The sequence below is a fragment of the Pristis pectinata genome, chromosome 1 (assembly GCF_009764475.1).
Source record: "Pristis pectinata isolate sPriPec2 chromosome 1, sPriPec2.1.pri, whole genome shotgun sequence".
In the NCBI taxonomy this organism is placed as follows: Eukaryota; Metazoa; Chordata; class Chondrichthyes; order Rhinopristiformes; family Pristidae; genus Pristis; species Pristis pectinata.
In genome coordinates, this window is record NC_067405.1 from 68,043,338 (window position 1) to 68,071,187 (window position 27,850).

At 43.0% G+C, this 27,850-nt stretch overlaps 1 protein-coding gene and 1 long non-coding RNA gene across 7 annotated transcripts in view; one reads left to right on the forward strand and one right to left on the reverse strand.

Annotated features, from left to right (window-relative positions):
- The first annotated feature begins 117 nt into the window (after positions 1-117).
- LOC127575001 (uncharacterized) overlaps positions 118-27,850 on the forward strand; it is a 29,954-nt gene continuing 2,221 nt past the window's right edge. Inside the window, exons 1-3 of one of the 3 annotated variants that reach the window (XR_007956991.1) lie at positions 118-208; positions 3,402-3,543; positions 26,754-26,913. This is a non-coding gene — a long non-coding RNA (uncharacterized LOC127575001). The remainder of the gene's footprint in view (positions 209-3,401; positions 3,544-26,753; positions 26,914-27,850) is intronic. The other 2 variants (XR_007956992.1, XR_007956993.1) reach the window with 2 other exon arrangements.
- The window catches only part of LOC127574979 (protein FAM126B-like), a 31,888-nt gene continuing 8,419 nt past the window's right edge, over positions 4,382-27,850 (reverse strand). For 2 of the 4 annotated variants that reach the window (XM_052024565.1, XM_052024556.1), the window contains exons 4-12: positions 27,543-27,722; positions 20,992-21,072; positions 16,495-16,610; positions 14,612-14,707; positions 13,185-13,301; positions 12,576-12,663; positions 11,775-11,934; positions 10,804-10,962; positions 4,393-8,007 (exon numbers count right to left, since the gene is read on the reverse strand). In XM_052024565.1, the coding sequence (XP_051880525.1) occupies positions 7,487-8,007; positions 10,804-10,962; positions 11,775-11,934; positions 12,576-12,663; positions 13,185-13,301; positions 14,612-14,707; positions 16,495-16,610; positions 20,992-21,072; positions 27,543-27,722 (1,518 nt within the window). In that variant the 3' untranslated portion in view covers positions 4,393-7,486. Of the gene's footprint in view, positions 8,008-10,803; positions 10,963-11,774; positions 11,935-12,575; positions 12,664-13,184; positions 13,302-14,611; positions 14,708-16,494; positions 16,611-20,991; positions 21,073-27,542; positions 27,723-27,850 lie in introns of all 4 variants that reach the window. The other 2 variants (XM_052024576.1, XM_052024567.1) reach the window with 1 other exon arrangement.

Consider the following 27,850-nt stretch of genomic DNA (forward strand, 5'->3'; position numbering starts at 1 on the left):
CACAGCCAATCACGGGTCAGTATCCACAGCCAATCACAGCGAGGAAGGACTGAGACGTAAGAGACTCTGCAGCTGCTGGAAGCTGGAGCAACGCACACCAAGGGCTGGAGGAACTCCCTCCATCGCAGTTGCCTGACCTGCTGAGTTCCTCCAGCCCTTGGTGTGCGTTGCTCCAGCTTCCAGCAGCTGCAGAGTCTCTTGTGACAAGGTAGGGAGACACGAGTGGACTGGGAGGAAGAGAAGGTTGTTAAAATGAGGAACAGTAGATAAAAAGTGAAACAGCAGAAGCGACAGAGACAGAAGATTGTGTGTGTGTGTGTGAGAGAGAGAGAGAAAGACATAGACTGAAGCAGATGGAAAGAAGGAAGGTGAAATAAGGCGAACGCGTGTGTTGCAGAGAGGATAAAGTGCGAGAAACAGCGGAAGAAAGTGAGAATGCAGAGGATCAGAAAACGCAGAGAGGGCACGGAGCTACAAAGTGAAGAAAAAAAGCGAGGGAGTGGTCGATATAGAACTTCTGAAAGTGTGGGTGAGCGAGACAGAAAGAAGTCAACGTGGGGAAACAGAGAGGAGGGAAGTGAGAAAGCGAAGGCAAAGTGTGAGAAACAGAAAAGGGATAATGCTGAAAGAGTGAAAATCAATGAAGGAAAATACATTGAGAAATGAAGAGAGGAAGAGAAAGTGCGAGAAACTCAAGAAAGAATATGAGAGAAATAGAATTGAGAAATAGTGACAGAAGGGATAGGAATGCCTGAAAGTGACGATACAGGTGGGCAAGGTGGTGAAGAGGGCATATGGCACGATTGCCTTCATCAGATGGGACATTGAGTGCAAGAGTTGGGATGTCATATTACAGCTGTAGAAGATGTTGGTGAGATCGCACTTGGAGTTCTAGACGCCATACTATAGGAAGGATGCGATTAAGCTAGAGAGGGTGCAGAAAAGATTCACAAGGCTGCTGCCAGGACTCAAGCGTGAATTAAAAAGAGAGACTGGATAGGCTGGGGCTGTTTTCCCTGGAGCAAAGAAGGCTGGGGGTGACATTATAGAGGTTTATAATATCATGAGGGGCACAGATAAAGTGGAGGGCCACAGTCTTCTTCCCAGAGAAGTGGAGTCTAAAACTTGAGGGCATAGGTTTAAGGTGAAGGGAAAAATCTGAAGGGAACCTGAGGGATATGTTTTTCACACAGAACGTGGTGGGTAAATGGAACAAGGTGCCAGCGGAAGTGGTAAAGGCAGTTACAATTGCAACATTTAAAAGATATTTGGATAGGTTCATGGATAGGGAAGGTTTAGAGGGGCATGGACCAAACACAGGCAAATGGGACTAGCTCGGGAAGGCACCTTGAGCAGCGAGGATGAGTTGTGCCGAAGGGCTTATTTCTGTGCTGTATGATTCTAAAATGAGAGGGAAAAGTGTGATAGAGGAAGGAAGTCTCAGCAAGTCCCTAAAACCATTACAATAAGACTTCCTCATTTTTATCATTTAATCCTTTTGTAATAAGGGGCTGATATACCATTTGCCCTCTTAATTCCTTGCTGCACCTTGGCCTTTGGATCCATTTGAAAATCAACACCACCTGATCTCTCATCATTTAACAAATAAACTGTTTTTCTGTTATGTGAACCATAATGGGTGACTTCACATTTTTCCTGTATTATTTCATCTGCTATGCTGTCACTCACTCACTCTGCTTGCTGGAGGAATTCAGCAGGTCAGGCAGCATCTATGGAGGGAAATAAACAGTTGACGTTTCAGGTGGAGACCCTTCTTCAGGACTGGAAAGGAAGAGGGCAGAACCCAGAATAAGGTGGTCAGGGAAGGGGAGGAACACAGGCTGGCAGGTGACAGGTGAGTCCAGGTGAGAGGGGGAAGGTAGGTAGATGGGTGGGGGAGGGGGGATGAAAAGGAGTGATGTAAGAAGCTGAGAGGTGATATGTAGAAGAGGCAAAGGGCTGAAGGAGGAGGAATCCAGTGGGAGAGGGGAATAGACCATGGAATAAGGAGAAGGAGGTGGGAAATAGATGGGCAGGTCATGAGGGCAGGGGAGGGGAAAGAGAGGGGGTGAGGGGGCCACAGGAATGAGGGAAGGTGAGGGGGCCACAGGAATGAGGGAAGATAAGGGGGGGGGAAGAAGGGGGGAAGAAGAGGGGAAGGGTTACCTGAAGTTAGAGAAATTGACGTTGAGGCCATCAGGTTGGAGACTACCAAGGCGGAATATGAGGTGGTGTTCCTCCAACCTGCACTTGGCCTCAACATGGCGGTAGAGGAGGCTGTGGATAGACATGTCAGTATGGGAGTGGGATGTGGAATTGAAGTGGCTGGCCACCAGGAGATCCTTGCTTTTGTGCCAGACGGAGCGAAGGTGCTCGACGAAGCAATCACCCAATCTGCATCGGGTCTCACCGATGTAGAGGAGGCCGCACCAGGAGTACTGGATGCAATAAATGACACCCTCGGGTTCACAGGTGAAACATTGCCTCACCTGGAAGGATTGTCTAGGGCCCTGAATGGTGGTGAGGGAGGAGGTGTAGGGACAGGTGTAGAACTTTGCATGATTGCAGGGATAAGTGCCAGGAGGGTCATCAGTGGGAGGGATGAGTGGACAAAGGAGTTCCTGCTCGACAACCTGGTTCCCCGTCCTAACCTACCACCCCATGAGCCTTCGCATCCAACACGTCATTCTCTGAAATGTCCACCACCTCCAACAGGATCCCACCACTAGGCACATCTTCCCCTCCCCCCCTCCACATGGCTCGCTCTCTCTGTGACTCTCTTGTCCACTTGCTTCACCTGTAAATCTGAGGGTGTCATTTATTGCATCCAGTACTCCTGTTGCAGCCTCCTCTACATCACTTTGTTGAGCACCTTCACTCCATCCGCCGCAAAAGCACAAATCTCCTGGTGGCCATCCACTTCAATTCCACATCCCAATCCCACACTCACATGTCTATCCATGGCCTCCTCTACCGCCATGTTGAGGCCAGATGCAGGTTCGAAGAACATCTCCTCATATTCCTCCTAGGTAGTCTCCAACCTGACTGCCTCAACTTTGATTTCTCCAACCTGGTAACCTCTGCCCCCTCCACTTTTGTTTTCCCTCATTCCTGTGGCCCCCTCATGACCTGTCCATCTATTCCCCACCTCCTCCCCTTTATTCCACAGTCTACTACCCTCTCCTACCACATTCCTTCTTCATCAGCCCTTTGCCTCTTCTACCTATCACCTCTCATCTTCTTACATCACTCCCTTTCATACCCCCTCCACCTACCTTCCCCCTATCACTTCCAGCCTGTGCTCCTCCCCCTCCCTTTTTATTCTGGCTTTTGGCCTCTTCCTTTCCAGTCCTGATGAAAGGTCTTGGCCCAAAACATTGACTGTTTATTTCCCTCCATAGATGCTGCCTGACTTGCTGAGTTCCTCCACCATTTTGTGTGTGTTGCTCCAGAATCCAGCATCTGCAGAACCTTTTGTCTCCACCCACTCAGCTTGTCCATTTCCCCTTTACCACCGCCTCCTCTTTGCAAGAACAGGCACTTGTGAGTAATGACTGATATGTAGTATTTCTCCTGTATGGCAATCTGTATTTCATAATGTAATTTTTCATCATTTGATGTAACATCAATCATCAGTCACTTTCAGCTGTGCCACACATCCTGTCTCAGGCCTTGTGCAGTCAGGCTGCTCAAGAGCGACTACAGAAGATCATGACTTTTGTATTCCAGTGTATGGTTCTCAGTTGTGGTCAATCTGACATGGACCATCACCGGCTTCATTGCCAGTCTTACACCAGCTTGTTTGATGGACGATGCTCAATGTGTAAGTTGTGTCATCCTCACCATTGCAGCCTCCTAGGTTACTGCTGCTGAGAGAAGTATCATCAGCTGGCAAGATGCATCAATGGTACATCATTCAATCTCTCATGATTATCAATAAAAAATTCACAATCTGGCCACACATTTGGTATGTAGGGAGCTACTCTGGATAGCTGCAAAGAACTTGCATTCAGGTGGAGCACATCAGCTTGGCAGACAGTTTCTGGTTCTAAATCCTCATGGGCTATGGGATAGGGAGTGGTCTTTCACTGGAGGTACTCTGACCTCCAAATACCTCACACATAGGGCCAACATTCATGCCACTTGTGCCAAGCTTTGACATGTGTTCCCAACATATTGACATCAGCTGGCGCTTGGCCAAGTAGATCCAGAACCCCACCCTACTATCTGAACAAAAGAAAACTGAGTAAGACTGCAGCATGACATGTTCACATGCCTAATGAGCTTCCACCTACATTCATCTCAATATTGACATACTGATTCTAAGAGGCAGAAAGAACCGATTTTAAAAGAAAATGACACAGAAATGCAAGGTGAGACTATAATCCAGAAACAGCACAGTATTTATTCCAGGAAATGAGATTACAGATAGATAATTTTTCTGCATTGCAGACTGATCTGAATGTTTATACATCTGTATTTACACATTTAAAATCTTTAATCTGACAGGTATTTACAATATCACATTCACATCTTACTTTAACAGTATAAGCTCATTTTTTAATTTAAAAAAAGATTTTTGTTCAAAGAATGACAGATTTACATGCACCAATCCAATCAGCAAGACTCGAATTTCCACTAGATTCTACTTCTGCTCCTTTAACCCCACCCATGTACAGCTCCTCGTCCCTTGAGAATCTCACAGGAACATTCTAGTCTGGACATAGTCTACTGAAAAGTGACGAGTACAGGTCTAACCACTCATCACATCAGCTGGGAGGGATGAGGAGTCTCCCCTCTCCCACATGTAGCTGAAGTTAGAGGCACTGGTCAGATCCACCCCTCACTGGACTTGCTCTCACTTCAGCTGAACATTCTTTGGGCAAAATAAATACTTTTATTGATATCTGTTCACAAGCACCAGGACAGAAGACCAAACAAACACAGCGGTTTAAATTGGTAGAGAATAGTTTGATTCCTACAGGTCCATCAGCTCCATAAGTGGCAAGATAGCTGGGCATTATTAAAAGGATCCAGAAAGATTAAACCCAAATTCAACACATGTTGCTCAGTCAAACAGGAACACTTGCTGTAGAAACTCCTGTAACTGCATCAGGGCTGACTGAGCCCTGGGTTATTAAGATCACTTGGCTAATTACCTTGGTCACTTGTGAAACGAAATTGGAACATAAAAAGGTGGCTTGATCCCAGCCCATCATGCACCCACCCATGGCAGAATGTAAAAATCAAAATGTGCAAAACAATTATTTGAATTTATACCTCAATATCAGTTACAGCTAAACTACACATATCAAGAATTGATCCAATAGTGCCCATAATGGTTAGGCTGCAGCCCAATCAAATCCAATTTTATCTCCTTAAAACAAAGACCTGAGGCAGAGATTCCACCACACATGTCCAGACTCTGATCTCCAAACTGAAAGCATCTCCCAGTTGCTCAGGGAGAGCTCTCCTTGGCCAGACAAATTGGCCTGGCAGTGTATTAGTTGGGAGAGGCAGTGAGGTTTAACATTCAAAGGATCCCAAACATTCCTTTACGAGGAGGATGGAATACAGATTCTGGAGGAGAGGTTATGAGGGAAGGCTAATCTTGGACCATGGAGCAAGTGTACATGGCTTCTCAGGTTGGGAGCTGCTACGGTCTTGATGGCCAACCAACATTTGTAACACATTTCAGCAGCTGAACATTCTAAAAGACAGGACACAAAGAAGACAAGTCACCCAGGAATGAACCATAGTCCCTACAGGCTTGTACAGAAAATCAGATTAATGTACCCTTCTCGGGTTTTTATTTTTAAAAAAAAGACTAGCTGCAACCCAAAAGATAAACTCTAGTCTGAAGGTATTTTGATCCCAGGGAACCCTGTTCCTTGTGTACTCCAAGGTTGGATTAAAAAAAAAAGGAAAACATGTTTTCAGATGCAGGCTTCCACTGTGGCTTTTCCCAACAAAACAGGTCTAAAAGGTGGAGTGATATTCATAGGTGGTGATCAAGATCTGATCAAGCAGCTGAAAGCATCAAGACATCCACAAAGAAAGACAACTGTCTTTTTAATAAGAATCAGCTTAAAGCCCATAATGATGACTCAAGTTATTGCCATAGGCCCAGGCCTGGCTTGTGTTGAATACAGAGCCAGATTCATCACTCAAGAAGCCTTGGGCATTAGTGCAGATATCTGTGTACACATGTGAAAACTACTCATCAGTAACCATCCACAGTACTTGACATGGATGTACAGGTAGAAACAGGGAGACACACACACACACACACATAGTTAAATGCACAAGTGCAGTTATACACACCCTTACAAAGTTAAGGGGTAGGCATCAGTAACCAGTGCTGAAAGTGAGTGCAAAAGTTTAGCGACAAGGTTCCTATTGTTACACACCACATGAACTCATTAAACAACAGATGTTTATTGGAGAATGATGTGGTCCAGGGATTAATGATCCTGGGAGGTCACGCTCCAGGGACCAGTCATTCTGGCCACCTGAGCCAGAGTGATAAATACTAAGGTAGAAATCAGAATAAAAGGAAGGTAACATTCCTGATGCCATTTTACAAGTGCTAAATGGTCCCCATGGTCACTCTTTGCTTAATGCTCCAATATGAACAATAGTGTGTTTCAACTCTGCAACCATCAGTGCACCATTAATCCATTGTGAGACAGACCCAATGGGGAAAAGAAAATGGCTACTTTGAGAAACTGCCACCCTTTAAGTTTTAAGCTGGTAATGTGTTAACTGGACACAGCTAAGCATTCCAATTCAATATTGATTGAAACATCACAAGGAAACAGCTTTTTATATTTAAGCTTTTTTTTCCCCCCTAAAGGTGAAGTTTAGTGAAGTTGCTCAGAGGTCACTCCAGTAAACTGCAGTCAGAATGCTCTGTAGTTGCTATGTGTTCACTGGGCTGCTCCAATATAAAACTGCTCCTCTAGTGATGTTCCCTGCTTGTGGTGATATAAACTTTGTTCTTTCCTTTAAGAGCAAGCAAAAGAATGTTTGGGCCTTTTTGAAGGCAGCAAAGTGTATTCTGAAGAAATGGGCCAGTCTGTGGGAGAGACAGTCAGTGCCAGGCTGCAAAAGAGAGAGCGCACGCAAGCTGGGCACATTGGAGAATCATCTGCCATGGAAGGTCTGAGAAATGGACAAGTTCCAATACTCAGTCTGGACTGGTACCAATGGATTGCACATCACCCGAATACGAGGTAGGGAGCAGACTGTGTGTGGGGTCATGTAGCACGCCACAGCCCACTTCCTACAGACTCCTTTATTGCTCTTCCAGTACAAAATAGTTTCTTTATTCTGCACAATAATCATCACTTGGAATAAAATATAGAGCTGAAATCAGGGAAAGTTGGGGGAAGGAGGGGGCAGGGGGACAGCTCCCACAGAATGGAATTTAAAAAGGATTCCCAGACAGTATTGATTGTGTAAGGAAGGCAGTGACAGTGACTGCCTATACCTGGGAAATGAGCTGCATGTTAAAGCTGGGTGATCGGGATTGTTTGGTAAGAGGAGCTCCTGGGGAGAGCAGCTCCTTGGCTTCGCTGCCTTGGCCCAGCCTCTCCTCCTGGAGGCTGATGGTCGAAAACCTGTTGGTGTTACTGACAGCCAGATTGGAGCTCCCGTCCAAGGCCTGGCTCCCGTTAACCCGGTCGTAGGATCTGGTGGAGGAGGTGCTGGCCGTCCGCACCAAGCCAACAGCTCCTGCCTTCGATACCGGCGGACCACTCGCAGTCAGCAGGTGCTTCTTCACAGGAGTCAGCTCCATGCCATCAGTGGCAGAGTGGGCTGCCGGGAGCTTGCGACTGCCCTCTGCCTGATCTTTATCCCGGCCTAACAAGTTGCTGGGGCCTTTCTTCAGACTGCTACTCTTGGACCCACTTGGCTGGCTGCTACTAGACGCCCCCGATGAGAATCCCTCGTCTGCATCAGTGATGTGCATGGGCTCCTCTCCTCCGCTTGCAGCATTCAGATCTGTGAAGCAACAATGGATTCGTCACTCAAGTCTGACAGAAAGACACTCACACTCCTGCCTTCAGTTCTCAAAAGGAGACTCCAGCACTGTTCCCCAACACAGCAGGGACAACTTGCATTTACTACATTAAAACAATTTGTGTAAAAAAAACTACCACAAGTACATTAAGCCAGGTATATACAAGCTAAAGGGACATCTCATATGGAGGAGAACATTAGATTGGCAGAGATCGGAGGGAATTCTAAAGATACAAAATGTTGCCCAATAACGGAATTATTAAAATCAGGGACATGCAAAGTGGTAGAGTGCAAATATCTTGGATGGTTTTAGGATCAGTGGAAGTTGAAGTTGGAGGGATATATATCATATAAATAAAAAAGATTTTAAAAAAGGGAGTTGTTGTTGGACCTGACACCAGTGTAGTTCAAAAAGAGTACAGCAGGGTCTGGGGAAAATGAGACTTAATTCTCATGTATCCTACTTTTCGAACTAAAATAAGATGTGCACAGTCTAGCTGCAAGCCCTGCAATTCTTCATGAATTGCCACATTTTAAATCACTAGCTGCATCCCATTTCATTAGTTTATGTAGATTAGTAACCATTAACCCCACAGGACTCCACTCAACTTCTCCTTCAGCCTGACATTAATCCTCTTGCATGTACACCAACCCATTCAGTCAGCAAGTTGTGTTGTCCCAATTCAGAAATTACTCCATTGGACATCCTTTGGAGTGCTGCACCGTCAGGTGTCATCTTTCAGATAATGAAAAATCTAAATTCCCTCTGCCCTATTAGGTAATGCAAATTAATCTGTGGCACAGTTTATATTTTTAAATTAGTCATTCAAGGAATGAGGGCTTTACAGGCTAAACCAGCATTTAGTTGGCTATCCCCAAATGCCCTTGAGAAGGTGGTGGACAATCTTTCAAGAAAGATCGATTAAATGGAACATCCAGTTATCACATTTTTGTCTGAGAGCTTTCAGTGCACAAAATGAATGCTGCATTTCCTGCATTACAGGAGTGTCTACACTTAAAGCATTAATTGGCCACAAAAGGGTTTTGAACAAAAGAGATTGTGAAAGTGCTGTAGAAATGCACATTTCTTCTGTGATTCAAACAATTATGGTTAATTTTAAGCACTTCACAAGGTAGTTCATTAAAAGCTCTCAGAAAATGCCAACTAAATAACTATCAATTTTATCTGTAACATTCGAGTGCAAGGCAGTCCATTCTTCATCCCTTAACCCACACTGGCTATGTCTCAATGAACTTTTGCCAAGATTCCCTTCCAACATACCCCTCAAAATAATTGTTTTATGTTCAAGATTTTAAAAAACTTTTAAATATATACTAGTAATTTGGGAGTTGGGGGGGGGGGGGGGGAGGGAACCTTAAATCAGAAACATTTCTTAAATATTTTGCTTGCATTAAATGTCCACTCTTTCTCACAACATTCAAAGACAAAAACAGCACAATTGCCCAAATACGAGCCAGCACTGTGGTATAGATAGACTCAGCACTATGAAAGTCTTAAGAGTGCCTCTGAGGGGTCAACAAGACAATGAATTTCCAAAACTACATTGACATCTAATCAAACACTTTGACATTGACACATTGGGAGAGGCAGAGAAGCAAGCTAAAGTAATCCAGCATTCTGCCCTTAACCAGTTACATACCTGCCATGGCAGCCCAGCAATCAAATGGTCTAAATGAAGCACATAGCACAAATGAGAGAAGCACACACATGCAGCAGAGCCATGAAGTAGAGACTTCACATCCACTGAAACACCCATTAAAATCATAGAACTTTTGACTGCATGAGCCAGAATGGAGATAGACAGTTAATTGACCTTTTAAACTTACCACAAATCACTTTAAATAAAGGAGCAAAATCAATGGCATTTGAAATAAAAATCAAAAAATACATTTAAACTGAAGTTATTTTCATGTCACCTAACAATCCAACTCCAAAGAGAATAGATCAACCATGTCCCATTGTAGAGGAGTCAGGATGGCAGTCGTCTGAGCACTGACCTGCTCCATACACAGTATGTATTGTTCAAGCCCTTTTCTATCAACACCCAGCTCCAATATATCCCACCTTTCCTGCCTCCCAACCCCATCACCATTTGTTCTGTCATTTTCTAAAAGTTGCACTTATCAAATTCTTGACCATGCAGACACAGAAAAGCATGGGTTTTATTTGTAGTGTGACCAGGGTTAACTCACAGGAGCAAAAACTAGAGGCCTTTGGTGCCCCCAAAGTTTGTGGGGTTTCTACACAAGGACAGATTAAGAAACAGCAACAATACTTCTTATCAATACTCATCTGGTCTCACAAGAGCCTGGATGTGGAACCATAGTATTGGATGTCACTGGAACCATGCATAGTGCAAGGGGGGGTGGGGGGGGGGGCGGTGGGGAGTTGCTGGTGGAAGCAGAATGTTGGAGGGGGGAGGGAACAAGGTTAACATGATCAAGCTGGCACAGGGGCAGATGCAAGAGAACATGCAAGCAACAGTCAGAAAGCACAGCTCCATTAGAGAGCCTTCAAAGCCAAACATTCAACCCGTCATAATCATCCTTTGCCATGCTCGTAGTCATGGATCTGGCCTGGCACAGCACAGTACAAGAATGATACTACCTGACTTGCTGCTAGAATAGGGGGAAGGCATTAATGCACGCTGGGATAGTGGATACAGGCACTGGGATAAAGATACCCTGCTTGGGGTAAAGAGCCATGGCTGTCTTCCAGCATCCTCACTGATCTCTGCCTCCTCATTTCTGGCCTACCCTCTGCCGTTGCCATAGATGCTGGTTCCTGCTGGCTGTGCCTGGGGGACTTTGGCATCCCCTCCCCATTCCTCTTGCGCTCTCCGGCCAATTCAGACGAGTCACAGATTAGGGAGGTGGGGTCGCTTGACTCAGCATCAAATGTGAGGTCAACACAATCTGGGATTCAACACAAAACATTTAGCATATTCCCCATCCAGCAGGAACTGCTGCAGGCCACAGGGAAAGGACAGCATGAAGATGGTACAGTACACAGGAAGAGACAACGGACCATACAGAATGTTGACAGAGCACAGAACGTTAAATATTTGTGGCAGACAGAGCATCTCATCCCAAGTGCTGCTTCCTTAGATCCAAGTTTGCCCAAGGGAGACCCTTGTCCAGACAGAGGAAGGCAGGTCAGAGTCCTGCAGTACAGATACAAGCCCTTTGGGCCACCAAGTGCACCAACCATCAAGTGCACATTTATATTAATCCTGTTGCATTCTCCCCAGATTCCCTTCAATTCTCCCACAAATCTACCACTCACCTACACACTATGTGCAAATTACAGAGGCCAATTAACCCACCAACCGCACATCTTTGGCATGTGGGAGGAAACAGTAAAACCCACACACTCACAGGGAGACTGTGCAAGCTCCACAATGTCAGCACCGGAGGTCAGGATCGAACTTGGGTCACTGGAGCTGTGCCAGCAAGGTTGGTTGGGAAAGTAGGCCATGTGCAGCCTGCTGCCCAGGCATCCTGACGACATTGGTTCCACCTTAGTAGGGCAGTTGGCTAGTTGGGGGCAATCATCACATAGCCCATTGAAACAGGGCCATGGCAGTTTTTAAACTTTAAAAATTTGGAGGGGAAGAAGCACAGCATCATCATATTTGAAATGACAAAAGACTGCAGAGAACAAACACTTGTTGGGGAAACTAATACTTTGTAATTAAAACAGAAGAGGACTTCTCCCTGCTGCTTACTTTCTCTCTTCCAGCGATGCCTTCGTATGGATGCTGTGGTGATGGCAGTGCGGGATATCCTGGGTACCGTTGGTGTAACTTCTACCTGCAGGCACCTCCAACCCACTTTAGAAATGTCGGGAGCATCAAAAGGCAATGAGCTCTTCATTGCATTAGCCACCTGCAGGAAACAAATCCACAAGAACAAAGGTGGTAACTTGACAGGAATTGCACTCCATGAATATTGTGCCAAAATAGACTCTTAATAGAACAATTTCTATTTATATCTATTTCCCCTTTAAATTGGTATTAGCATTCACATGACAGACAGGCCTGCAGAGCATTGTGCAATTCTACTGCCTACTGGGGCATGGTAGATTGTGGTTAAGTTACTGAACTGACAGACGGAGCTCTGGACTACTGATCCAGAAACAATAGTTTGGAATCCCACCAAGGCAGCAGAGGGATTTAAATTCAAGCAATTGTGTAAAAGTGGGGAATTTATAAAAGCCAATCTCAGTAATGGCAAGCATTAATCTACTTTACTGAACCCATCTAATTCACTAATATCCTTCAGGGAAGGAAATCCACCAGCCTTCCTGGTCTAGTCTATTTGTGACTCCAGACTCTTAAATGCCCCACACTAAGGAGGCAGTTAGGGAAGGACAACAAATGGCAACATGGGATTAAATGTCCATGAACAATTTAAAATAGACTGTACCAGAGTATTAGTGCAACAGATAGTATTGAACCACTTGTTGGGGTGGAGGGCTCAGACACTTTGTTAGATGTAGACAATGTTAATTGAAAGGAATAATTTACCAACAGTGGCTGAGAGTACAGCTCTAATTGTGCCCTGTACAAGAGGTCCTCCAGTGCCTCCTGGCCCAACTCCCACTCTCCATTGTATCTGTGGAAAACAAGAGGAAAAGTTCAAGAACACATCTACTGGCTCAGCTCAAATTCCTCCCTGGATTCCATTTCCCAACTCCATGTCATCAAATACATACAAGCCCCAAACTACAGGAAATCAATGAGTTAAAATACATTACAAGTTCATGCTGGTATTGTCAGTATACAGGTCAATGCAAAAGTTTTTTTTTATATGTATGTCACCCACAGATAGCATATGTTACAGATAGCATGTGTTTAAGAAACAGGAGGGGGTTCAAAATGGATTCTTGGGGGACTCCAAAGGCAACAATGTAGAGACAATTACAGCTCCACAATGTACAACATGAAGGCATATTTTACATGTTGGAGAAGTTGGGGTAACAGGTGGAGGGTGGTGGGGTGGTGAATATTTGATGTAGGAATGTGGAAACTTGCTGCAAATACCCACAACCAGACAAAAACTAAAATATTGTGATGGTAATTAGAGGAAAACGAGCAGATGGTTTGTGACAGTACGAATCCTATCCTCTTACTTACATGGTATGATAAACAGCTGTCAACATCTGCACCATAAACTCTGGGTCCAGCATTACCCGACCACAAGTCTCACTCCACATCTTCTGCCGTTGTCGTGGAAACCCAGTAATGCATAACCTATTGGTTGAGAACAGCCAGGCATGAGTAAATATCTTACTCAGATTTCCCCAATTTGTGCTTATTTAATAAAGGAATGGGAGCAGAAATAGGCCATTTGGCCCTTCAAGATCACCACTGATCTTCTACTTAAATGCCTCTTTTCTGAATGACTTACACATCCCTCAGTTCCCTTAATCTGTACAACTCCACACTGATCTCCTTTTCTCTTACAAGGGAATACATCCATCCATCTTTCACTCTGCCATCTCTCATCGATCTTCTCCCCTCTGTCCATTGTCTTGTGGACCCTTTCAAACATAGCCTTCAAGTGCTTTCCCAATCATACCCATCTGATACTCACTCCCACAAAACACTTAAATGTATCAGAATGGATTGTTCTTTTAGTTTGACCAAAATGAAAAGGGCCAGGAGCCAGGCAGCTGTGACTTACTGGCTACCATAGTTATATCAGTGTTAGAAGTTGGGAAGTGTAGACTATTAAGAATGAGGCATTAAACTACAGCCCAGTATGATTTCTCTGGTGGTGATAAAGATCCTTTGACATATTATAAAGAATATGGAGTTATCCACAAGGTCCTCACCAATATTTATCTCATAATAAAACTTAATCCTCACTGGTCCGATATTTGTGGGAGCTCGCCCTGTACGAATTAGCTGCTGCTTTCCTGAAATTACAACAGCAGCAGCAAGTACTTCTTTGGCTGTAAAGTACTTTGGGATACCCAGAGTCATAGAAAGAGTTAAATAAGTGTAAATCATTTTTCCTTCAAACAGTAAAGACAACACCATTTCTTTCAATACCCAACTGAGAGATCAGCGGTGCTTTCTATAACTTGTGTTTATGGAGACAGGAAGTTCAATACTACTTTAATCACATGGTTGGACACGATCCTACATCCTACAGTCACAGCTGCGATTGTGGCTTTGGATTCTTTTCTGTAATTTTACTTCCGTAAAAAAATTAGTCCCGCTTACTCAGTTCCTGCATTTGAATTCTCCTTGTATCCCACCCAACACAGAGTTACACTTGTGTGCCTAGGGGCACATCTTACAGCGGTCACCTGCCAACATTCCACCACCGTACAGGTCTGCATCTCACGGAGTCCAATGCCTCTTTCTACTCAATGCCCCAGTTGTGCATGGCTCAGGTTTTCATTCCAGTGCACCCTTGTCCTTTTGCTACACACCTTCCCTTCGCCACCCTCATGTTACACTGCAGCCCCTCAAATAATGACAATTTAAAAAGGAATTAAATGAACTAATATTGTGGAATAAATAGAAGTTACACTTTTTGCAGCAATGCTTACCTTGAGCACACACTGCAGAGGGAGCGGTAGGAAGATTTAGGCATGCAGACCACTGCAGAATTATAGCATAACATAAGGAAACTTAGCACTTCAAACCTGGAAAACACACATATGTATCATGAAACATGTATATTTCTGTACAATCGACTTCAGGCAAAAATGCTAGTGGTTATAAGCTCAGAACATTCCTGAACCTTGTCTCACTTTTCATAGAATGCTATTCCATCACATCTCCTACAGCAATTGCGCAAGACTCTAGAAACCTGACAACATATCTTTGAATGTTTGCCAAGCAAAGACTCCATTAGCAGGCAAAGGGCAAGATCTATTCTGTTGTATCCATAAAGTGTGCACACCAACACCTCTACCATGCAAGCCTGGCATGCCATTTTCATGTCCATTTCCTAAACTAACTACACAAGTGAAGTCATCATCTTAGGGGAGGAGAAGAAAACAGGTAATTTTGTACACAATCTCAGGTTTTGGGTTGCTGCAGTTGTGTTAAGGTACTCCCACACTACTAGTCACCACACTGTTACAGCTTTCAGATTATATCACACGAGCCCCTCACACAGTGGAGGGTCTTGCTGGTCAGGTCCAGGAGGCTCTCAGTCAGCAGGTTTGGCTTCGCTCAGCCGGAACCAGCTGCACTGTGGGACAACTGTATTTGTGGTGAGTGTGCGTGGTGGGCTCCACCCAGTATAATCTGCCTGTTGCATTGTAAACATTCATAAGTGATTTCACAGCTGCAACCCACCCCCACTTTCACTGTAACAACATCAGCATGTTCATTCAGCTGATCTTTTTCCATTCATACACTTTGCAACATTGAACAACTAACTATACCTAGAGGGATGCCCCAAAAGAACTGCACCAGGAAATAGTATCAGCCCATTGTGAATGGGCCCCAAGTCTATAGACAAAATGCACTTGTTCAAAATAAAACAGACATAAATAGCAATAAAAATTTAACTATTTTAATCATCAGTTTTAATGAGATGTCAGAGCTAGATACCTTTCACAAAGCCTCTACCCTTCTCCACCTTCCTCCCTCAATTCTTCATCTTCCCCAGCCATCATCTTCCCTCTGGTGACATACATTTGGTAATAAATTCAAACAAATGTACTTGACTGGAAGTCAATATGGCCAACCAAGTAAAAAGTCTCCTATTCCATTACAAGCACAATATGGCTCCCCCAACCATCAGTGAAGAGTCACCCCCTTATCCAGTACAAAGTGACAAACACCAAACAAAAAGACCTTGCCTGGTATTGGGCCTGTTGCTCTCAGACAAAGGCTTCTCACAAACAGTACAAAGCAGCTAATGCAAGAATTAAGACAAAGCCTCTCCCCTCCATATTCAATGCCCCATCGTGTGTGTACACACACGCTCCTTGGATGTCTATCTAGGGCTTACTAGTTGATAACCACTGGCTTAACCTGTGGAACTCAGTATCATGAGGCAGTGAACATCCAGTTAGTTGCCATCTGACAAACATTTAACATTGATTTCTCTCATCTGAATGATAAAGTGATGTAGCTAGATAATCAATGGCAGCACTTATTGTGAACAGCTGAGCAGTGAATGGGGCACAGTCTGAGCAGCAAAAGGAGGGGAGGGCAGAAACTGAACATGAAACGAGAGCAACAGACAGTCTGGGAGATGCAGTGAAGGAATGTAGTCAGGGCTGTGGGGAGCAACTAGTGTCACTTGCAATGCAAGATGGCATGACCCAAACAGAGATATACTAAGCAAATATTACACTCAAAAATATCATGAAAATTGAAGTAAAAAGGCACTCAAGCTAAATCCACATAGTCACCATCAAGTCACAGAGAACAAGCATAGAACTGAAGACCACTTCACAGGTGCTTCACTTACCTGTTCTGTGCTGTGAAGTTCTCCCTCTGTGGGTGGAGGTCACTATACACCACTCGGATTAGGTCGTGCTGGCTAAGTGCTCCTTCAGTCAGGGCCATTGAGCCTATGCTTGAAGGCTATATTAACGCAAGTAAAAGACATTCAGAAAGGATGCAAATTAGCTGTTACTGGACCAGTGAAGGCGGTTTGAGAAATAGTTTTTTTTAAAATCCGTAAATTTAAAAACTAAAAGTGTTATCAAATTGCTGTAAAAATCCAATTGGTTCATTGCTGTTCTTACTAGTTACATCTGGTATAACTGTTGCTCCAAAATTGCCAAGCAAGCCACCCAATTGTATCAAAATTGGGATACGAGAGATGGGGAATAAATATAGGCTTTGCTAACAGAGCCCACATCCCCAAAGAACATTTACAATTTCAAACTGGGTTTTCCATCAAGCCACATTGTTCCTCCTCCAAAGACCAACTTTCACACCCCCCCCCCACAGAGTCACATGTTTATCCTCGAGAGCAGATCTCACAATGACTCATTAATAGTGACTCTCAAATTCAGTACTGAAGGAGAGCCACACTCTTACAAGTGCTATTCATCTTTTGGTTGAGCCATCAACTGAACAACTGCTTGTCCTCTCAGCTAGATGAATAAAATTCCATAGCATGAATTAAAGAGCAAGGAAATTGACTCATGTCCTGATCAGTATCATTAAAGTAATGCATCTTGAGCCACACTTGAACCAACAAATGCCTTTTTGGAGTGCTTCAAGGATGTGAAGGGGACAAAGGAAATGCAAGCTTTCCTTCTCCTTTCAGTTAGTAATCCCACATTGGGTGGGATACTCAAGCAAGCTGCAGACACAAATGAGTGACCCGGGAGCTGACCAACCTAGGGCTTAAAGTCTTCATCATCTGGTTATCAAGAGAGCGTGATGGGTGATTGATGTAATTCTTCCTGAGGAGCTATCAGCCGAGAAGTTCACAGGGGTGAAGGGAGAAAAATATCAAGAATTCTGCGAGACATTTTTGTCATTGCAAGTACAAGTGAAGGCAGAAAACCAAGGATCACTGGGGCAAGGAGACAAAGGATCTGAAAGTATCCAAGAATTGGGCAGACAGACAACAGATTCAATTCAGTTGAGAAATGGTGGGTGCTTCAATTGGGGGGTGGGGGTGGAAAAAAGAAATAAAAAAAAATAAGGAACTAATTTCCTTAATGAGGAGGAGGAGGAGGAGGAGGAGGAGGAGAGGAGAAAGAGAAAAAAGGTGGAATTAATGGCTATATGGAGATCAATCCTTTCAAACAAAAAAGGAATGGCTGTGTTGGGTCTGTAGTGTGCTGTATGTGGCCTGCTTCTTGCCTGCAGAGCTAAAAAGACCTGAACAGAAGGATGAGAATTTTTCAGATGTCCAAAGACCTGCTGTGCTCCAACCCTGCAAGATATCACAGCCAGAGAGGAGAAAGCATCATGTCAGAGAACGACACCATCGGGGGTCATGCATGCTGAATGAAACCAAAATTTGGTTAAAAATTAAATTGGTTTATTATTGTCACATTTACAGAGGTACAGTGAAAACTGTTTTGCATGCCATCCATACAGATCATTTCATCACATTGGTACATTGAAGTAGAACAGGGGAAAAAGCAGTTACATAATGCAGAATAAAGTGTTACAGTTACAGAGAAAGTTCAGTGCAGGCTGACAATAAGGTGCAAGGTCATAAGAGGTAGATTATGAGGTCAAGAGTCCATCTTATCATACAAGGGGACCATTCAATAGTCTTATAAAAGCAGGATAGAAGGTGTCCTTGAGCCTGGTGGTACATGCTTTCAGGCTCCTGTATCTTCTGCCCAATGGGAGGGAAGAGAAGAGAGACTTTCCAGGGTGGGTGGGGTCTTTGATTATGTTGGCTGCCTAACTAAGGCAGCAAGAAGCATAGACAGAGGGTGGTTTCCGTGATGTGCCAAGCTGTGTCCACAACTCTCTGCAGTTTCTTGCAGTCTCAGGCAGAGTAGTTGCCATACCAAGCCATGATGCCTCCAGATAGGACACTTTCTACGATACATTGATAAAATATTGGTGAGAGTCAACAGGGACATGCAGAATTTCATTAGCTTCCGGAGGAAATAAAGGCACTGGTGTGCTTTCTTGGTCATGGCATCTACATGGTTGAAGCAGGACAAGCTATTGGTGATGATGCAACTCCTCCCAACAGTGGCTATTGTGCAGGTCTTTGCCAAGTGTCCCCAATCACTGGGTAAATAAATGATGGACCCAGTTAGTTATTTGTTTACTTGTTATAAAAACAATGGATTTAGCAAACATTAATAAATTACAAAGTGCCTTTGAAGAGAAAGGCACTCATTGGATAAGAGGCCATGTGATTTCCTGACCCAATGGAATAAACCACAAACACGCAAGAACTGCCCGATCCCAATACCATCATCAATTGAAGACATTCATTTCAACAGTACCTTCCATAACCTCAAGAATGATCCAATGCACTTAAAGTCAATAAAAGTACATTATTTTAATTCAGGAAAGGCAGCATTGAATGCACAAGAAGTTTCCACAAAGAACATGTTTTGAACATGACACCAAGGAGAAAGCTCCTGTTCTCTTCAAAATAGTGCCATGGGATCTTTTACATGCACATTAACATCTCACCTGAAATAGACCAGCACTCATTCAGTATTGCATTGAAGTCTCAGAATACAGTATTGTGCTCAAATGTCTAAAGACCTTGAACCCATAAACCTCTTAACTAAGGCATGTGTTACAGCTGTACAGAATCCAAAGTTTATAAAGATCTATCATTTATGTATATCACATCAAAACTTAACCAGAAATATTATTCTGTCATGATCTACTGCTTTTATGCAGAATTAGAAGCAGGAAAAGATGGTTCTGCCTCACATGCCTGCTCTGCCATGACACGACTCATCTTTTACCTTAGTGCCTCTTTCCTGCACTAACCTAGATCCTTTAATATTGAAAAATCCAGAAGACTTCTAATATACTCAGCAAGCAAGCCCCCATAGCCCTCGAGTACAGAATTGCAAACATCGTGGGTGATAAATTCCCTCTCTGACCCTGGTTACGGATGCCCCAGCAGAGAAAATACCAACTCACATCTACCCTGCCAATCCCCTTAAGAGTTTTGTATGCTTTAACCTCCCACTCTTCTAAACTGGAGAGATTCAGCAAACTTGGCCTATACTCTTATGACAAACCTATCCCTGGAATCAATCTAGAGAAACTTTACTGCACTTCCTCTATCACCAGCAAATCCTTCCTTTAGTGGGAATACCATATCAACACATTTTCTTATCGATGCAATCTCACCAACATCCCATATAATTGAAACAAGACATGTGTTCTTGTACTCATTTCCTCTTATATTAAAGACCAACATACTGCTTGTCTTCCCAATTGCTTGATGTACCCATGTTATCATTCAACAATTCACATACAAAAACATCAAGGTCCTTTTGAGCACCAACAACTTTCAGTCTGTCACCATTTTTTTTTAAAAAGATGTTTTATCTCTACTAAAGTTGTTGACCTTTTTTCTCCCCCCCCCCCCCACATTATATTCCATCTGCTAACTCCTTCCCAGTCACTTATCTGTCAATATACCCTTGAAGCCTTTCTGCATTGCCACCTAATTTTGTATCAGTAGCTGCAGGTAATGAAATACTTTTGAACTGTAAAATGTGCAAGGACATCCTGAAGTTGTGAAAGGCACCATAGTCTAAAGGGCTAAATGTATTGTGCGCAGATTGTACAGTACAGTTTGGAGATTTTATTGCTTTAAGCTTGTTGTCAGTAAAGAAAATCTTACCATCTGTTGAGTAAATTATTTAATCCAAGATTGAAATGTTCTTAGTAAACAAACACCAGGCAGAAACAGTACATGGAGTCAGGCCACAGATCAGCCCGAATCTCATTATATGGTGGAAACATCAGTGGACTAAATGACCTTCTCTACCTGCATTCCTGCCATCAGGACACTTCCTGTGAAGCCCCAGAATTTGTGTAGTTCCTTGGAATAAATCTTCCTCACCCACCATCAAACTCCTTAAAGTTCTGACTCAGGCAAGGTATATTCCACACAGGAGCTGGCAACTTTCCAGTTAACCAGATAGTGAGGATATCCACTGGGAGCAACCAGAGTTGCCCTGAAACTTAGTCATGCATGGACTTCCCATCTGAGATCCCTGGACAGAGATGAATCATAATATAGATCATACTCTCGCCAAGGCTCATGGAGACCAATCATTACATGCCAAATACCATCTTCAGAAGCATAGCAATGTGCATGCTGAGCAGATCAGATCCATACAAATGAGTAACAGAGAGATGTTTCATTTTGAGAAAACTAGAAGTTTCCAAAATCTCACCAAACATGAAGCTGTGGCATTGACTGCACAAATTTTGCATCACAAATCTCCAGGGACACAAGGGAAGCAAATGACAGGAATCACAGAAAGACACTCACCTCATGATATACTGATGGCTTGGACAGTGACGGGATTGTGAAGGACAGGACCTTATTGTTTCCATCTCTATCTACTATCTCCTGTGAGAAAAATAAAGTACATTTTACTTGCTTCCATTTTGCACTAACATTATTCAATTTAACATAATTATAGATAAAAGCAAGTTTGACAGGGCTCAAAATGACTGAGGTGTAGGAACAAATCCTAAATCCAGTCCAACCACCTGCTGTGGACCTGATAAATCACAAGGTTAATCATGTCTGTCACAACAACACAATCCAGTGACCCATCACCCCCAAAAACCAAGCTCAACTCAACCAGGACCCAGTAACATACCCCAACTTAAACAGCAAACCACACACTGAAGAGGCATGCAAAGAGAATAGCACACAGGCAATTAAAATAAAATGAGAATGATAGAAATAAATGAATGTAAAATAAAAGAAAGATTAAGAGCATGAGTGTGAAAGGAGAGGGAACAGAGAGCATAAGTAGTAGCACCATTTCAATGTGAAGACTTACTAAGTGAAGTAAACAGTGAAGGCTGATACTGGTTGGACACAAACAATACTAAAAGCTACTGCATGACAATGCCACAAGCTGAACAGTTTGTGCTTTTTGTCACACTGGATCAGTTGAAGAGTTGTTGGCAGAGTTTCTCTTGGAGCACACCTCCTGGTCAGGACCCACATTCTGAGGCTTCAGCCAAGAACATCATGACTAACTTAATCTAGGGAAGAAATGCTCCTTGCGACTCTGAGTCAGATACAAGAGGTAAAGTGGTCCAGAATTCCACACAGCAACTGATGTGCTGCTGGGTGACCAGTCCATGTATTGATGCCAAGATAGGGGCAAAATGAGATTTTAAAGAGGTTGAGGTTACAGAGTGGAAAAAGGAAAGTAATGCTGAAGTGATATCTTCCCTTTACAAGTGCTAATCCAAGTTTTTAAAATTTAAAGAAGTCACTAATGCTTCAAGGTGAAGCATCTTATGTTTGTAACCCCATGTGACATTCCTGACATTTTGTATTCACTGTTCCACATCACACCTGCAACTCCGAGTCAGAGTGATCTGTGTCTAGTTGCAGCCCAGGTACTAGGTAACATAACCCAGCTTCCTCTTCATGCCAGTGCTGAGAGAATACTGCACTGGTGGGTGTGTCATTCTATTGAGGGGATGAACCTTAAAGCCAAAGTTCATCTCCCATTTCATGGTCAATGTTTCTTTGGTCAATCAGCATCACCAGTGCAGAACTGATTACATTTCATTGATCATGCCAAGCATAGTTCATAGTGTTCAATCCACAGCAGTGGAGACATTACAGGAGTACTTCCTTAGTAATAAAAGGTTTTGGAGTGTCCAAGATTGTGAAAGACACCATTTAAATGCAAACTCCACAATGGGGTGAAGGCTCATCATGAACATCTAGCTGAGAAAAAAAGTTTGAAATGATTGCTGAGGTGATGGGGCAGTCATTGAACAAGCTGTTGCTCTGTTTGCCAAGGAGGATTACACTGGTGAGAATGGGCTCTATCTATAGAAGTTGTGGGTTTGTAAGATGTTTTCTTGTCCAAAGCAACTTTTGTTGCCCATGTGTACACACAGTGGGCAGGCTGAATATATGGACATTCTAAAAGAGGAAGATTCATCTCAGCATTTTCTACCACTATCTACAGTGCGGCATGCTGAAGCTGGGTCACTCAATTACTGTGCAGATGCTAAATATCGCACAAGCAGATTTGTTTTTAAGCCACTAATCTCTCAAGATTTGGGCCAGAAGAGCTTATAGCAAACAACCAAACCCTTTATGTGGCTCCTTAATTATTAAGAGATTTGACCCATTTGTGAATTCTAATTTTGATCATTACTCAAGAGTTGAAGCTGAATTAGTTAAGAATGAAACGAGTGCCTTAAATCTGAACAATTCAAACTAGGCTGGCAAGAGTGATGAATTAACAAGAGTAAATTGAGATACCAGATCTTCAACATATGATGAAAGCCATGCTTTTGCAAACATCTGAAGAAATAATTCACAACTAATCATGGATGCATTTTCCACTGGGTAAAGGCCACAAGGAGAAAGTGAAGCAACTGTTACAGAAAGATTTTTAAGGTACAAAAGAATGGAGGTTTATAACGTTGGCAAAAAAAGTATAGGAAGGATTGAGAATTTTAGAACTTAGTGGAGGGTAACAAAAGAAATTTGGGAGAAAAACTATATGACAGTATACCAACAATAAATGAGTCTTGATAGTTGTGCAGAAACAAAAAGAACCATTACATTAAATCTAGGTTCTATATAGGAAAACACAGGAGATATTACAAGGGGAAGCACAGAAAGAGCAAATACATTTTTCAGGATGGAAGCAAACATTCCAAAAATGGTAGGAAAGTAGGATTTACTTAGAAGGAAACAGAATTAAAGGAAAGGCAGAACTGGGGGGAAAAGAAAACACATCTATAAACCAATTAGCTGACACCAGTCATAGATTAATATCTTTTGTTAGGAATATTAGGTAACATTTAGAAAAATAATGATTGGGCAAAATCAACCAGATGCACAGAACAAGTATTCTGATTTTGTAATTAGTGTAAATGAGGAAACCAGTAACTGATATACATTTAAATTTTCAAAAAAGCTTTTGTTTAAAAAAGGTACCACAAAAAGATTACACAAAATTAAGGATTATTAGATTAATTCTTAATGTATATTAATTCAACCAAAGTAGTTTAAGAATAAACAGGTCACTTTCAGATTGGCAACTGGTAATTACTTGTGGAGTCCATGTGGTAACCACCGAGGTTATCACCAAGATTGGTGTCCATGCATCAGCCAAATATGGCCAACATCAATGATTCGAATGAGCAGACAAATATTATGTAGCCAGATTTACTGACAATGTATAGCTAGGTGGAAAATAAGCAGCAAGCATGCAAAAAAAAAATGCAAAAGGAATGTAGGCAAATTAAGGGAAGGCAATTGGTGAAGAAATGCAAAGTTATCTGATTAAAAAAACTCAAAAGGATGGCAGAGGACTGGAAAACATTAGCATTAATGTTATGATTGACTTGTATCCAAGTCAAAGTTTACACCCAGCAATTAGGCAAGTAAATTGTATGTTTGCCTTTAGTACTAAAGGATTAGATTTAGGAGTAAAGATGACTTACTGGAATTATTATGGGGTCATTCTCAGAATGCAGGGTCAGCCACTTAGAACTGAAATAAGGAATTTTCTCACATAAAAAGGTTGAATATCTTAGGAATTCCCTCTTCAAGGGCTGCTGATTCTCAGTGGACTGGGATCACACTCACTGTAGATTAGAAGGTGTGAAGTTCAGAGAGAAACTGACTTGAGGCAACTTCCTCCAGCTGAAGAGCCAAGGAAGTGGCAGAGTCTCAGGATAAAGGATTGGCCATTAATAGCAAACAATTTCCTCTTTTAAAAAAGTCAGAGTACCACAGCATAGAAACAGGCCCTTTGGCCTATTTAGTCCATGCTAACCTGATCTTCCATCTAGTCCCATCTACCTGCACCCAGACCATATCCCTCCAAACTCCTCCCATCCATGTACCCATCTAAACTCCTCTTAAATGTTACAATTGAACCCACATCTACCAATTCCATTGGCAGCTTGTTCCACACTTGCACCACCCTCCGAGTGAAGAAGTTCCCTGTCAGATTCCCCTTAAATATTTCACCTTTCATTCTAAACCTATGGCCTCTAGTTCTAGTCTCACCCAACCTGGGGGGGGGTGGGGGGGGGGGTGGAAGCCTGCATGCATCCACCCTATCTATACCCCTCATAATTCTGAGTACCTCTAAGATTTCCCCTCATTCTCCTGCACTCCAGGGAATAAAGTCCTCCCCTATTTAACCTTTTCCTCTAACTCAGGTCCCAGCAACTTCCTTGTAAATTTTCTCTGCACCCTCTTAAGCATATTGATATCTTTCCTGCAAGTAGGTGACCAGAACAGCACACAATACTCCAAATTTGGCCTCACTAGTGCCTTGTCCAACTTCAACATCTCAACTCCTGTACTCATTGCCCTGATTTATGAAGGCCAATGTGCCAAAAGCTCTCTTTATGACCGCAGCTACATGTGACACCCCTTTCAAGGAACTATGGATCTGTATTCCCAAGTCCCTTTGTTCTACTGCACACCTTGGAACCCTACCATTCACTACAAATCTTACCCTGGTTTGTCCTTCCAAAGTGCAACACCTAACTTGTCTGCATTAAATTCCATCTGCCATTTTTCAGCCCATTTTCCTAGCTGGTCAAGACCACACTGCAAGCTTTGACAGCCTTCCTTGCTGTCCACTGTGCCCCTAATCTTCATGTCATCTGCAAATTTGCTGATCCAGTTTACCACATTATCATCTAAATCATTAATACAGATGATAAACAATAATGGACCCAGCACCAATCCCTGCAGCACACCACTAGTCACAGTCCTCCAGTCAGAGACAATCATCTACTACCATTCTCTGGCTTCTCCTGCTAAGCCAATGTTGATTCTAATTGGCTACCTCATCCCAAATGTCAAGCAACTTAACCTTCTGGAGCAGTGTCCCATGCAGGGCATTGTCAAAGGCCTTGCTAAAGTCCATGTAGACAACGTCCACCACCTTTCCATCATTGACCTCTTGGTAACCTCCTCGAACAACTCGACAAGATTGGTTAGACATGATCTACCAAGCACAAAGCCATGTTGACTAATCAGGCCCAATGCAAGTATTTGGTAACTATCCAAATACTTATATATCCTGTCCCTTACAATACCTTCCAATAATTTACCCACAACTGATGTCAGGCTCACTGGCCTATAATTTCCCAGCTTATTCTTAGAGCCTTTCTTGAACAATATTAGCTATTCTCCAGCACCTCACCCATGGCTAAGGGCATTTTAAATATCTCTGCCAGGACCCCTGCAATTTATGAACTGGCCTCTCACAAGGTCTGAGTGGACACCTTGCCAGGCGTTGGGGATTTATCCACTTTAATTCACCTCAAGACAGCCAACACCTCCTCTTCTGTAATCCAGATACAGTCCATGACCTCACTACTCTTTTGCCCCAGTTCTATAGTTTCTGTGTCTGTCTCCAGAGTAAATACAGATGCAAAAAATTCATTTAAGATCTCCTCCATCTCTTTTGGCTCCATGCATAGATGACCATGCTGATCTTCAAGAGGACCAATTTTGTCTCTTAATATAGAGAGAGAAAAACCCTTGGGATTCTCTTTCACCTCATCTGCCAGAGCAACCTCATGTCCTCTTTTTGCCCTCCTGATTTCTCTCGTGTTCTCTCACAACCCTCAGAGTGAATATTTGGAATTTTCTACCCCCAGAAGCTTGTGGACACTCAATTATAGAATGAGTAGTAAAGTTTTTGGGCACCAAGGAACGTGGGAATAGTGCACGACAGTGAAGTTACGGTAGAACGTCAGCTATGAATCTTATTGATGGTGGAGATAGTCATATGCTTACTGCTGCTCTTATTTCTTACAAAGTTAAAGGGGAAGAGCAACAACAAGAGGCAGTAAACAGATTGGGGTGGTGGGGGGGGGGGGGGGGTAGGACTGTCTAAGACCGATTTGATGGCCTGTTCCTTTACTCCAACATTCTGTAATTCAATGTGCTATTTCTGTGGTCTAACAGACTTGTTTGATGGTGTTACTATTATGAAACAGACTGCAACATTGCAATTTGACAGCCATCTCCTATAGTGTAAAAAAACAATTCCTCATGCCACACAGGTCCTGATCAATGGAAGATGAAGAAGACTCCACAAATAGCAGCAGACTCCAACTGTGGCTCATTTCAGCCAGCCCCAAGAGGACACCAAGCTACTTGTTCAGTGGCAGCGCCTGCGAGGTGACATTACACTAATATTCGACGGTAATATTAATTGTTCAGGTGCCAGTGAATTTTACTTTACAACTATTCAGATTGTAAATATTGTACAATGTGCAGTTGATGTTTTATATGATACAAATGCGATTCAAATATTATAGGGATGTGCTGATCACTGTTACCATTTATTATTGAGTAATATGCACATTGAGAGATGATTTATACTGTGCATGTGTTCTAGGCCCACAGTCATCAGGCCTGACAGTGCAAAGTCAGCAGTACAGTGAATGCTGCAGGAACAAAGTTCTAGTCCTTCAGCACACTCCTTGGATAGCTGCATTGTCTTTTCCCCCCTCTGGGCCTCAGCCATTACTGTAGTTGGAAGTGGGTATGGGGGGACGGGGGTGAAACAAGAGGCTGGATGGTAATAGGTTTTAACATAATAATTTTTTTATATATTTCTTACCAGCCAAAGAATCTTGACAATGTCAACAATAAAACACAGAGTAATCAGGTTTAAAAGGAGTTTCTAACATAAGCAAAACACACTGTAGATCCAGCCACTCTGTATATTAACTCAATCCTCAATGAGAGAGTGGGTGGATTTGCAGTTTGAGTTCAAGTTCTTGTCAGTTCGTGTTTTTAAATCCTTTATCTCTTTAATACAGATACACCCCCAACTTCAAACTCACCAGATTGTAGATACCGAGTAGCAAAGCTTCAATGCAGCCATTGCAATGTCTCTCTCTGCTTGATGTGATGCGCAAATATCCCCAGATCAGTTCAGGCAAAAATTGTAGCGTAAACCTCTTCAGTTTCACCTCAGAGCTCCGATACAACTCAAACAGCTGATGACAGACAGGTTCCAGTAACTGCAGACAGAGCAAAGAAAGAGGTAAAGACAGTACATCGTTCTTGGCCTCACCAACTCTTACCCCATCATCCAGTCTTGCATCTTTCTTCACACCCCCACCCCCCATGACCACTTCCCCAATCCACA